General features: G+C 35.0%; 1 protein-coding gene and 1 pseudogene across 1 annotated transcript in view; one reads left to right on the top strand and one right to left on the bottom strand.

The window, feature by feature from the left end:
• LOC107677852 (guanine nucleotide exchange factor VAV3-like) overlaps window positions 1-11,662 on the bottom strand; it is a 50,982-nt gene extending 39,320 nt beyond the window's left edge. The window contains exons 1-10 of the mRNA XM_016472918.1: window positions 11,158-11,662; window positions 9,750-9,866; window positions 4,590-4,648; window positions 4,437-4,502; window positions 3,926-4,028; window positions 3,136-3,228; window positions 2,923-2,991; window positions 2,705-2,808; window positions 1,826-1,925; window positions 1,560-1,655 (exon numbers count right to left, since the gene is read on the bottom strand). Coding sequence (XP_016328404.1) covers window positions 1,560-1,655; window positions 1,826-1,925; window positions 2,705-2,808; window positions 2,923-2,991; window positions 3,136-3,228; window positions 3,926-4,028; window positions 4,437-4,502; window positions 4,590-4,648; window positions 9,750-9,866; window positions 11,158-11,361 — 1,011 coding nt within the window. The 5' untranslated portion in view covers window positions 11,362-11,662. The remainder of the gene's footprint in view (window positions 1-1,559; window positions 1,656-1,825; window positions 1,926-2,704; window positions 2,809-2,922; window positions 2,992-3,135; window positions 3,229-3,925; window positions 4,029-4,436; window positions 4,503-4,589; window positions 4,649-9,749; window positions 9,867-11,157) is intronic.
• A 911-nt stretch (window positions 11,663-12,573) lies between these two features.
• Window positions 12,574-14,388, top strand: part of LOC107677947 (crystallin J1A-like) — a 3,935-nt pseudogene continuing 2,120 nt past the window's right edge.

Here is a 14,388-nt window from a genome sequence, read left to right as displayed (position 1 = left end):
TGGAATGTCCCCATTTAGATAGCTAAGTAAACGTGTGTGTGTGTGTGTGTGTGTGTGTGTGTGTGTCAGGCCGTCTCTAACACTTGTGCACTCACTTCTGTCCTCATGTCTTCTCTGTCCTGTGGTGAAGGACCTCGCGCCTACAAAACTTTAGCATGGACTAGTGCAGTAACTTTGATGATTATATTACATATAGGTATAAAGTGACTTTAACAGTAAAATCATCTAGAAAGACTTGCTATGTAAGCTTGTAACTATTGGGGATCTTTTTACATGGTTTGCAATCAAGTTAATCAGTCTAGGTTGTTTGTGTGATACAATTCGGTTTCTTTCTTGAAACTGTTATTGAGGTTGAGTAGATTTGTTTGGTCATAGCACCTCTGGTGGTCATTTTAGGAAAAGTAGTTAAACGGTTATGAGCATATATATTTACAAATTTAATTATTTTGTAACACAAAATAATATAATTTGAAAGTAAGAAAAGACCAAACACCATTGGGCCTTGGGTGAGGAATTTCACTTTATGGAGAGGGGGGAAAACTTTTTTTTTTAAATGTCTTTTGTATTCCACAGAAAAAAAAAATCAAGCCATACAGGTTTGGAATGATATAATGGCGTGTAAATTATAAAAATTTTGGGTGAACTATCCCTTTAAAATACATCAATATGCCAAGACACAGACTCACTTCCTGTTCTAAATCTAGTTGGATGGAATCTCAAATCCACCAGGTACATTGATCTTGGTAAGTCCCAAGGAATGAGAGTAAAAAGTATTTTATTCTAGACCATTCTGTTCAATATGGTTCAAATGTACGCTACTAGTGCTGCTAGAGGGTTTGAGAGACTGACCTCAAATTTGACCAGATGGCTTCAGAATCTACCCTATCCTGCCAGATTTCATAACTTTACTATTTAACAACATTTACACCTTATAAAGTAAGTTACTTATCATCTGTCAGTTGGCAAAACATTGCAAAAAGGTTCTTCAGTTAAAGTCAACTTGAAATCAAAACTGGCCCTATTTATTCGGTTAATACATTTTCTAAGCCATTGTGCACAATTCATGGATGCGTGTTTTTATCTTCAAATATTTGTCTTCATAATCTTTAACTCTCCTCCTACATCTGTAATATATAGATCACTTTCTTAAACTCAATTCCCAATGGATAAAATCAAGTACCACCCTACATTTATTTGGATATCCTGTAATGCTCAGAAATGCATCAAATTATGGATGTAAAAGTTGTGACTACGGTTTCATATTGACTTTAATATAATGACCTTTAGTATTGATTTGAATAAGCTGTACTTCATCTGAATTTTGTTCTCTGAACAAAACAGAAGAGTAAACCTTTCCTACAGCAGTAATGACAAATTAAGCTCATGTAGCGTCATTGTCAGAAAATAAGAGAAAACTAGCCAGATGGCTCCCCCATGTGGTACATATCAGTAAGACATTCAACCAGGGTCATTTCAAGCTCAGCAAAAATGTGATATGCTTTGTTCAAAGTGTTAAAAGAGGACAATATACAATGTTAATAGTGTGTATGTTACTGTACCTGAAGCAGTAGTGGGTATTTCAGCACTCGCTGCATGGGAACCACAAGTAAGTCTCTCAAAGTGAATTTCCCATTGTTGGCTCTCTTCGAACATTCCTGCAACACAAAATAAACTGAATCTGGAAAACAGAAGGCTCTACAAAACCTCAAAAGGAAATTATCTTTTAGCTCTTTGAGTAAGGGAAAAGCACATTATAAATATTATGATTATGAAATGAAAATGAAATATTATAAATATGACAGAAAATGAAACAGTGTTTTTGAACCTCTAGTTTCAGTCGAACGCCTTCGTTGTCCTTACAGATGAAGTCTAAGAGAGAAATGGCTGATTCTACATGACCGCAGTATTTTCCATAAAGTAGAAGCCTAAAGCAGACGGCAAATGTTAGCAAAAAACACACACATCAGCAATGCTTAGTAATATGATTCGAGAAATATTAAATATTAACTAGTCCTGCAGAAATTCAATGAAAGCTCAGCAGATTTCCACAAAATTTGATTATAAACAAAAATCTGTCACCCCTTGTATGTTTAATTTGTTTTTCTTCAATATAATTGCTGTTTTAAAAAACATAAAATTCACACAAAATGTAACAAAATAAATCAATCAATCAATAAAATATTGGATAATTTGATTACCATTTTGTCCAAACTAAATTTTGTGAGGTTTACACTTAAAATGACGCCACTGTGGTAAGAAATATAAATGTAATTGTATGCCAACGTGTGTGTGTGTGTGTGTGCGTGTGCGTGTGCGTGTGCGTGTGTGTGTAATTAATATAGTATGGTATAAAACAGTATATAATATATAATGTTATATTTATAAATAATGTTATATTTATAAGTAAAAGTAATATATATACAGTGGGTACGGAAAGTATTCAGACCCCCTTAAATTTTTCACTCTTTGTTATATTGCAGCCATTTGCTAAAATCATTTAAGTTAATTTTTTTTCCTCATTAATGTACACACAGCACCCCATATTGACAGAAAAACACAGAATTGTTGACATTTTTGCAGATTTTTTTGGACAAAAATGTGTGTGTGTGTGTGTGTGTGTGTGTGTGTGTAATGTTTAGATGTTTTTACTGGAAAATAAAATGAAGATAGTTATATTCCTGAATGTGATGGTTTTGTACAGTACCTGTCTTTGTAAATAATGAAGATTTGGTGGAGGTTTTCTGCATTTTTATTTTGAACAGAGTCTTGAATCTCAGCCAACAGGCTTTTGTGAATTTTAACCAGGTCCTGAGAAGCACAAATATATATAAATATATAAAATAATATAAAATATTTTACATTTGGTGGAAATGTTAGACTTTTTTTTTATTATTTAGAAACATTGTGGTCAATGTCACTCACTGGTATATTGATGAAAATCTTTTCAATTTCTGTTGCGGAGATGAATTTTATCAGTGGAATCACAAAGTACTGTTAAGACAGAAATAAAATGTATTTTAGCTCAATGTAGGAAAGTTATATCCTACATTGCGTGGCAACAGCGGAGCAGCTGTCCTTCACTAGATGTGAAGCACGGTATGATCAAATACTCCATCCTGAGAATGTGAATCTCACCTTCTCAATTGTCTCCAGGGTCTCAGTGTATTTGGCTTCTGTCTGTTTGATCTCTAAAAGACAGCAGCTTCTGATGTCCACCTCGGCCTGTTTCTGTCAACACAACTAACTTATTCAGTCTACAGCCAGCCAGCCAGCCAAAAAAATTGCTTTAAAAACACAACCTAATAAAGTCTTAAAGGGGTCATATGATGCGATTTCAATTCGCCTCAGCTCACTCTATCCCGGCCTCAGCGCACGCTAAGCCGGGGCTTTGGCTCACGCTAGCCGGCCTCAGCTCACTCTATCCTGGCCTCAGCGCACACTAAGCCGGGGCTTGAAATACACAAAATAATGTTCTTTTTAGCAGCATCATATGACCCCTTTAAAGTCACAAGTTTTGTTTTGGTTGTTATTTTTTCTGGTGCTTTTCGTGATTACAGTGAATTTACTCATAAAGATACTTACGAAAAAGCTACCATATTTCTGGTTGGAGTAGGAGTAGGTGTTTTGCAAAGGAAATCAACACGTTGATGCATTAGGAGAGTTTGTGTGTGTGTGTGTGGTATTGAGTCATTTGAGTACCGCTTTAGCAGCATCATATGACCCCTTTAAAGTCACAAGTTTTGTTTTGGTTGTTATTTTTTCTGGTGCTTTTCGTGATTACAGTGAATTTACTCATAAAGATACTTACGAAAAAGCTACCATATTTCTGGTTGGAGTAGGAGTAGGTGTTTTGCAAAGGAAATCAACACGTTGATGCATTAGGAGAGTTTGTGTGTGTGTGTGTGGTATTGAGTCATTTGAGTACCGCTTGAGACGCAGCAGCCTCTGTCCTCATCAGATCCTCATACACCTCTCCTCCCTCTACGTCTCCGTACACGGGGTCATAAATATATTCCTCCAGCTCCTCACTGTTCACACAAAACACATTCAGATTAGGACTTCACAATTACTATAAAAATATGAACACAGTATGATTACACAACAGTTCTGGTCAAAGCGGTCAGATTTTTTTAATTACAATAGATCAGTGCGCTGCTGTACACATGGCTCTATTTCTACAGAACATCCTGTGTAACTTCCTGTTTTCACACTTAGCCTACTATTAATTAGCCATTCGCATTCCTCCCACACAACGCCTAAGCAGGTAATGGATCTCATACAATACTGAAAATATGAATTGTTCTTCCGAAACAAAACATGAACATATACGTGGGTGACTGAAACCGCAAGTGTTAATGAGTTTCATTTGAAAACTAATATCTCATTGCTTCCAATTAAACAACTGCCCAATTAGGTTAAGAGAGCTTCATACTTACTCAATAAGATCTGCCAAATGGATATATATGTCTTCATTTTCAGTGCTTTCCTCCGTGGGAAATGACCTGTGAAATCAGTACAGAACCAGAGAATAAGACGATTTTTAATGTGTACAACTGATTTTTTTTCTTGCATTGTAAATGCAAACTCACCTGATGGCTTTCTGTTGTGCAAAAGATGTATGAGAGAGTTTTGATAGGGTGTCAATGACCTGGAAAGAAAAAAGCAGGCTGTTCGTTTGCAAATTAGAAATGTGTGTCGGCCGGTTTAAGTTTTTGGTCTACCTACAGTATAGACCTTTATCTTAACTGTAGTCATTGTGATTTTCAGCATGTTTCTCTGGTCTATTGAGACAAATAGGTATTATGTATTTATGAAAACGAACAATTCAGGACATCCTCTCCAAGAAAATGCCAGACAAGCAGCTTGTCCTGATGTTCCTCAACTTTAAAAGATGTCAGATGGCAACATTTGGACATACTGTATGCGCATCTTTAATCTTTGCTTTTATCAATATCATTGATCATTTCAGGCCAACCTTCACAGTGTATGTCACGTTTTAAATTGTTTAGTGATGCAATGCAAGTTGTTGGTATTGAAGGTGGAATTTCTGTTGATTTAATACTCAACAAAAACCATAGAAGTGATTCCTGTTATAGTCTACATATGAAAAGTGATGTTATTAGAGAGGCATCACACTCTCTGGAGAGGAAGTGGTCTTGCGATGCCAAGCTTGTGCGATGTGGGCTTGCTTTCTCACATTTACACTCATGCACACACACAGATGTGTACAGACTGACATATGGTAACACAAATGCATGCAACACAAATACACTTACAATAGACAGATCGGGATGATAGCATGCCATTTAGGTCTGTGAATCGTGCTTCAGAACACCTGTTGAAAACCAACCCTGCTTCCTTTAGAAAGTTATTTTTGTTTATGCCACTACAACCAAACAGAGGTGTTGTCATCTACTTTCATTCTCACTTCATGCATCCTAAACCTCATAAATGTTTGAGCATTTTAACTCTTTCACAGGCAGCATTCTGTGGAGCTATCCCTGAGTAACAAATTTAGCTAAATACATTTCCCTAGTATCTGGTCCACAAACTCTTCGAAGGAATAAAATCAGATTGGTTTCATTTTTAGTAATATAACCTGCATTTAGGAATAACATCTTTGAAGTTCTGTACAAGAACATTAAAAAAGGTCACCTATACAGCATAAAGCTAAGATGGCAGCTGCAGGTCACAGCTTTTGCAGCTTTACAGTCAGACCGCAGCAGAATTTCAATTTCACCATAAAGCAGCGCAGCAGAGGAGAGCTTTTCATTCTGAATCTCAATAGACTGTGCATTCATACATTTCAATTCCGAAACTAAGTGTGAATGTGTAAGACTTTCTTTAGTTTAGTTTTATTTTCTCTCAATATAAACAACCAGTCACAAACTTGATGGAAATCGTCTTTAAATGACTAAAATTAGCTTTGAAACAATAAAAATTGTGCCTACAAATGAATTTCTTTTCATTTACATTGCATTTATGCATTTGAAGACACTTATTTTCCCCCAAAGAGACTTTCATTGCATTCAAGGTGTATATTTTATCAGCCCATGGATCCCAAATTCTTGACCTTGGCATTGCTATTATCTATTGTTCAAGCTACAGGTTCTTTATAAAACTAACATTTTAATGATTTGTATTGGACATGTTAGACTAGATAGTGAACGAAAAACAGCAGACATGCAAACTGCTTTAATACTGTTAAAAAGCATCCCATGATGCATCATGCCAAGAGTTATTTTAATTTAACATTTTAGTCGTAAAGAACTGCAAGTGTTTCGGACATGCAACCATCATCTCTCATCCCTCCTGTCTTGTCACCTTACCATTTTTTTAAAGGTTTCCTGTGCTTCTTTGGTTTAATATGTTCATGAGAGGCAAGTTGAAAACACAGCACTGTTTAATCTGAGTGAGGTCTTGACTCTTAGCCTGGCAGGGATTTGGGAAATTTGCAGGGACAGGACCATGATTATAAATGTCAGCTAAATAATACGGTCAAAAAAAGTACAAAAACAATCCATTCAATGCACTACGTGCATATTGATTAGACAAACAAAAACACAACAAACAATCAAAAATATCTGTACTCGGTGATAGTTTTTCATTCTAAATGTATTTATTCAAATCATATGTGATGCAAATAAAAGCAGTTCATAATAAATCCTGTCAGTAAATCACTATTGCTTTAGGATTGTGAAGACAAAACTCCCACCACCTATTGATCTGATATGGTTGTCAATATACTACCCCAGTAACCTAATAATAATAGAATGCCTGGAAGGCATGTAGTAAATCCATATCTCTATTGTCAAATGAGGTGACTGAAACAACTACACGTGCATAGGACCGCATGTGCCGTGGAGTCTCTAAGGAAACAGCACACGAAGATGAAAGGTGAGAAAAGGTTAAAATGCAACCTCCAAACGAATGTGCGGTCTTCATGAGAGCACAAGCAACCATCAGCTATGTTCAGATGCATTCACACCTGCGTGACTCCATGAGAAACTACTTTAAGAAAAAAATAAGCAATGAGAGGCCATATTTAATAGTAATTTAAGGCACCATGTAAAGTGGAGTATCTACAACACTCTTACGAATGGTAAAATCACTGCAGCGCAGAGACTCTTGCGGGTCATTGCTTTTATAAAACAACAACAACGTCAATATAATGAAAAAAAAAAGACTAACGTTCAATACAGAGCTACATTTATTATAACTAACTATTGTAATAAACAGTTGTATTTTATTTAATTTAGTACCAATATTAGGCTATGTATGGTTGCTGGGCAAAGTATGCAACTTGGCATGTTTTTCCAGCATTTTACAAAGGCTTTGAATCAATGCAAATGCAAATCATCCAATCAGAGTCTGAAGTGTCAGTTTTATAAAGATTCTTTTACTTAATTGTAAAATGAGCACATTACTCCAAATCTGTGCCAAATCGGAGCTGTATTTCATATCATTACTTCATAATTTCATTTAAAGCAGATTTAATGGATGTGAATGTAACATGCATACTTACAAGACAAACTCATGTTAGTAGATTGCGGCCGGGCAAAGATTATTGAGAAGGATTAACTTAAACCTTGAGAAATGGGGCAAAAAACAACAACTGCAGACTGAAACTGTTGTGTGAAGTGAAGCAATGTTAACACTTCTTGCAATTGTGTAACTGCTTCACTGTTTTGGTCAGTGTTGCGAGCATAGTTAGCCGGCAGTATCTAAAACTTACTTAAAAATCACTTAAAAGTTTTTTTATTATTATTTGTAAGTTATCTGTATGTATAGGCAAGACGGATTTTTAAATGTTTTTGAAAATCTTTTATGTTCACCCAGGCTGCATGTGTTGAGCAAAAAACACAGTAAACGATTAAAACTAATTTAACTAAATAACTGTTTTCTATTTGAATATATTTTAAAATGTTGTTTATTGCTGTGAAACAGCTGGATTTTCAGCAGCCATTACTCTAGTCATCAGTGTCTTACTACCTTATCATAACCTTATTATTAATAACTATATTTTAATATTCTATATAATACATTATATATTATAATATTAATGATATTATACTGATATTAGGCATGCTGAATCTTTTAGTGTTTTTAAATCTTCTCTTAAAACTCACGTTTCCAGAGTAGCTTTTATATGATTACTTTGTAACTGTTTTTTATTTTAATTTATATTCTTCTTAAATTCATCTTCTTCTTTTGATGCATTGTTTTTTGTATTTCAATGTATTTTAACTTTAACTTTTTTTTAAAGTACTTTGAGGTGCAACTTTTAAAAGTACTACAAAAATAAAGTTTATTATTGTTCTTGTTATTCCTATTATTATTATCATTAACAACAACTATATTTTAATATGATCAATTTATTAATGCATCCTTGCTGAATAAAAGTATTAACTTTTTTTTTCTTTCTTTTTTTCTTCTTCATCATACTGACCCAAAACTTTTGAAAAGTAGTGTCAATAAATAGAAATAAAATCAAAGAAACTGCCCTGGCATCTGTGATGGAGGACTGCTGGGGTCTTCTATAAGGTCCTCTATAAAATGTCCTCCTCATTATTCAAAATTTCATGCTACTGAAAAATGTTGTTAAATTAGTCGAGTTGCTAACTTTGTACTTTTACTTAGTTGGACATACATCATTTTGATCAACTTCAACATTAACTACTACTTTATTTTACACATGACTGCATAAAACACCAAGTTATCCAGATATATACTGAACAAATGACACTCCTCAGAACCATTAACAACATGCGCACATGCCCTCAGCCATAAGCCTTCAAAAACTGTGCAGTGGGAGTGTTTGAACAGCTCTTCAGCTCTTTCAGGAGTGTATAGTTCAGCCCTAGAGGGCTGTGCTAATGATTCTGCATGGCTGCAGATGTGTCCTATGAGTACAGACAAACAATGGCTGAACCCCTCTGTAAAAACAGTGCAGTCCCTCACAGCACAAAGGACGCTTCGCTTTATGTTTAACCCCACATGAGGCTAGACCTTCAGCCACTGAGCTTGCTAGGAAGAGAAATGCCAGGAGGAAGCTACTGGAGTAGGTTACTCCTGTGGCTCAGGGAATTATTATATTACACTGCCAGACAAAGACAGTCCAAACATTCAGAACAAGGTTGTACATTAAGAGGTTGGGGAAATAAATGAGCTATTGATTACAGGTGACCTTCAGAGGCCAGACCACAACCACATCAGCCAGGCATTTACAAGTGTCTGCGAGCACAAGCAGAGTGAATCTATTATTCTTTGGCCATGGTTAATACAATAATACAGATCATAATTTTACAGAATTAAGACTGCAGAACTGTAGATTAGATTCTCAGTTTCTCTGGTCTGTGGTATCACCCCCCATCAATACATACTGTCTGACCCATATTCATATTCAGCAAACAATGTTTTTTTAGTTAGTCTCATTAACAGTCCGCATTATTTCACAAGTAATTCTTATAGTACGATCAATTTCAAATTTCAAAATCAATTTCAAAATAAAATCATAACTTATTAATATATTAACAAATAAACTGTATTAATCATTAATTTATAATGTTTATTTATTTATACATTTATAAATTAATTATGATTATAGCCCATGGTGCACATTATTGTTATGGAGTAAAAAATTATAAGAAATATTAACACATTTTTTAAATAATTTGCTATTTGCTATTTGCTCCTTCTGAAACTACCAATAAAAGATTCTTGAAATTTGTATTTTTTTTTTCCATTACCTTTCCAAAATCACGGACATCAAAGAGATCGAAGGCATCAAACAATTCACTCTTCTTCATCCCAAAACCTTCGCAGCATGCAGACAAGAATGTACGAATATTCTTCAAGCAGAGGAACTAATAAAGCAAAAAAAAAAAGATTCTGTTAACGTTTTTAAAGGTTTTTTTGTTTTTGCACACCACTTGTACATATTAATTTTTTGGGGCAAACACAATGTAAAAGATTACAAAACGAAATGTAAAATGCAAATGTGTAGCCAGGACAAAGCATTTTGAGGATATCATGAGAATCTTCTGTGGAAACGTAGCCTTGAGAGAGACAAATTAGTGGAATCATTAAGGCTTTTCCCTTTAGTAGATGAGGAAATGAGATTTCCAAATAATTACAAACAGACTCTATTGCCTAATAAATACCTAATAAGATATTGCCAATATCAACGATATTTCTGCTTCTGCATTTTTCTTACCATACAAGAGCACAACAGATCAACTTTAAAAAAAGAAAATGACAAGAGGTTGCTTTTAACTTCCCTCTACTATAAGTCTATTGTCATGACTGAATTTAATTTAAATAATTTAACATCATTATTCCACAATTGTGTATTTAAATGAACATGAACCCATTCCAAAGCACAAAAACCACACTTATCAAAATTCACCATTTATATGAGTCAGATAAGTGACAGGAATGCCAGTTAACGCAACAAGGTGTGTTGCTGAAAATTGCTCTTTTCCGTTGTCTGATGGAGACTGACTGTGTCTCATCAATCCAGAAGGGTGGATTTGTGAGTTTAAAAATCAGTCAGATCACAGTCGGATTTGACCAGGTCACTGGAGTGAAACGGGGGCATCTGAGAAGAGTTGTTTGGGCCTGGGCAAACTGCCTGAGACTTCTCAGCCCTAAACACTTACTTACACACAGCAGCGAATCAGACAGAACATTCATCTGGATGACTTTTGGGTCCCTACCAAAACATGATGTACATTAAAAATCGATGTTTCATTAGTTCAGTGTTTACTCAGTTTGTTGAGAGTTTTGCAGACTGACTGAATGATGCCATATACAAAGAGAGCTGTGTATATCTACCACTGAGTCCTTTGTGAAGAGAAGTGTATTCTGCCACTGGCACTGGGGCCACTTGTAGTACTATGGCACTGGCTAGTACTATAAAGCCTTAAATGACTTACAACTTACAAAAATATCAAAATATGTTGTATATGTTGGTCAAATAAATGTATTGAAATAGATATTCATATACTGCTCATATATGCCATGAAGACGAAAGTTACTGTATGTCAGTAGGTTAGTGTTTCCGCAACTGCAGTACATTATAAAAAATACAAAGTTATTACAGAAATTCATATACGTTCATAATAAAATGACAGAATGTCTATTGTTTGCGTTCACCTGTGACATCTGTGGTCTGAGATTGATCTCTTTCAGGTTAATGGTGTCGGGTCTGAGATTGTTCAGCAGCTGGCACAGAAGCACCCCATCCCGAAGAGTTTGGGCCAAATCAAAAACCTGCGCCGAATCCGCCGTGACCCGATGACTCCGGGGCAAAACTTTACAATTGATCAGCCACAAGCTGCACTGCCTCCAATACTCCATAATGCGCGTATAAAATTAAATAACTGTGAGATAAATCTGACACAGTTGAATGAAGCTATAAGATGCAGAAACAGCCGAAGCAGAGCGCACACCTTGCGTTTGGCATCCGCGGTTTATTTTTTTCTTTTCTTCTTCTTCTTCTTCTTTTTGAGCGTGCGCTCTTAGTTGCCAAAACTGAGACTCGTGCGCACTAATTTGGGTTTATCCGTGGTCAGACCTATAAAGCCCCACCAGCGGAGTTACGAATTCTAGTACGGCAAAGGTTTTATACTAATTGAGGAGTGCGGCGGCGTGGCCTCGTAATCCAATGGCGAAGTCTTAGCTTATGAATATTCATTAATAGTTGACGGTACGTTGTTGATCCAGTGGCGAAGGTTCATCTCATGAATATTAAGGACCAAGTCTTCACCATAGTAGATGCTCTTCCTTTTCCGTTAGTTTTGACTTGTCGCAAACTATAATAGGTCTTATTAATTTAAACCTCTTGCAGATATCTCTCCTTCCTCTTCTAAATATCATCCTGACTTTGAAGGCATTTGTATTACTCTGTAAAAACTGTAAATAAATTATTTGCCAATCGTAGGGTTAATAATGTCTACAACAACGGAATTATAATATAGTTTAATAAGTTTAATGCAATGATTTAGTTTTTTATAGGTGAAAGAAGCCCTTTCGGCGGGAATAGAGGCATTCCAGATGGATTAAACATGGCTTTCCAGAGCTGATCATTCAACGGTGACGGAGAAGTGAGTTTAGGAGCGAATAACTTGCACACAGACAGTACTGAAGTTATCTTGTGCTCTTCCAATAATGCAGATGTGCATATTTCATTATTTTATCTTATATTAAATATACACTAATGACCTTGAATGCTTCAGTAAAATTAGGTTTTTTTTTTTTTCTTTTTGAAGTTTCAGATAATTTTATGAAAGCAAAAGTTGTAATATTTCATGGTGTGTTTCAGTGAAAATTAAAAATTAAAAAAATTAATAAAGCAGCATGTAGCAAATATATAAAATTAATTCAATTTTTCTTCATTTTTATTTAGTTAGTTAAACGATATTGTCTAAATATTTTTTAAATATTATAAAATCATAAAAACACAATATTGCACTGTGACGTGCTTAATTCCATCCAATCAGCAGCACTGGAATCCAGTTCATAACACAAGGGCTTTCAAAAATAATGATCTTTAAAAAAGCATCATATGACCCCTTTAAACTGTGTAACTTGTAAACTTCAGACTCCGCTTGAAGAATATAAGATTCAAAGGTGAGAAACACTTTCGTTTTAAACTGTATTAACCATTAGTATGAGTTTCAGTTGTGCATGTTGCCGACAACATGCATTCTAAGCTATATATGAGCACGATAGTTTCTCTCTTAACGTTACTTGGTTTGTTTATCTTGTCACAGATGGCTCTTGCTCTTGCTGACAGGGCTATCGGAGCAATCATTGGATCAGCTGTTGCCGATGCTGCAGGTTTGCATTACTTGCGAATACTAGTAAGAAAATATACCAAAAAGCCTTATATATGGCAAAACTTATTTATAGTCACCATCTGTAATATATCACAATTGAATTGGCATCGCACACGGCGTTACAGTACATTACTGTGTATTTACATAAGCATTGACAATCACATGCACATGTATAACCTGACATTATTTTGTGGAGATGCAATGTAATCACACACTGTTTATCATTAATATGGTAATCAATTATAGTAGCAGGTAAGAAACATTGACACTGTAATGTAGGATTACCATATAATCAAATGTTGACAAATGCAGATTTTTGGTTGATACTGTACATTCTGCAGCACAACCGCTCCATTGGGTCTATGACCTGCAGAAGCTGAGCATGTTACTCTCTCAAAGTCCTGAGCCTGAATTCCGGCCTGAGTCTGCAAACCCATTCTACAGGAGGAACACTGGACAGCAGAGCTGCTATGGAGATCAAGCATTCGTCCTCCTGGAGTCCCTGTCTGAGTGTAGAGGTGAAAAATACAAGACATGATACATTCCCGTATGTAAGAATATGAAAGGTGAAACTGTGTGTTTGAAAACCTGACTATATGGTATATAGTAAATAGCACCATATTATTTGACTATGTTGTGGTTAATGGGATGTCGATTATTCAGTTATTTGTTTATTTGTTCAAACAGATCTGAATGTGGAAGATTTGAAGCAGCGCACCTACAAATTCTTTGGACCTGGATCTGAATATGACACACATAAGGGTCAATGATCCTTACAGAGACAAAGGAGGTACATTTAATCCACTGCACCTGGAACTTTTCATCTTTATTTACTTTTATAGTAGTTCTTCTTGAAATATTTGATGTATTTGTTTTTCTGCACTATGAGAACTCAGGTAATCCTTTATACTACAAACAATTGTAATATATATATATATATATATATATATATATATATACACACGATACAAGCTTTCATTTTTTATATTTGTATTTTTCATTTTCAGTTTTAATTTTAATTTTAAGTAGTTAGTTGACGGGAATATTTCAAACTTTCATTTAGTTAAAGTTTTTTGTGTAATATTTGTATTTTATTTCAGTTATATTTCATTCAACATTTTTTAATAGTTCTTCAACAGTATATTATAACCATTTGCATGTTTGTCTGTCATTTTGACTCATGACCCTAGACAGATGGTGAAGTTTGTATTGTTTCAAATATGGCCCCCAGGCCTCAACTACCTCTTGAAGGACCCTGGAGACAAGCAAGCCTTAAGAGCTTTATTAAAAATGTGAATGCAGGCAAAGCAGAGACAGGTACTGTCAGTTCTGTTGCTGAGAATGACTAAGTCAGATAACCATCCTCCTAAATATTTTGTGTAGCCACATTATTGTTAACAAATACAAATTAATTTTAATGTTTTTCAAAGATATAATTATAACATTTTAAAGGGGTCATATGATGCGATTTCAATTTTTCCTTTCTCTTTGGAGTGTTACAAGCTCTTGGTGCATAAAGAAGATCTGTAAAGTTGCAAAGACTAAA

The sequence above is a fragment of the Sinocyclocheilus anshuiensis genome, unplaced genomic scaffold (genome assembly GCF_001515605.1).
Source record: "Sinocyclocheilus anshuiensis isolate Anshui unplaced genomic scaffold, SAMN03320099.WGS_v1.1 scaffold1299, whole genome shotgun sequence".
Taxonomy (NCBI): domain Eukaryota; kingdom Metazoa; phylum Chordata; class Actinopteri; order Cypriniformes; family Cyprinidae; genus Sinocyclocheilus; species Sinocyclocheilus anshuiensis.
The sequence above is the reverse complement of the archived record's forward strand: the minus strand, read 5'-3'. Positions and strand labels throughout refer to the sequence as shown.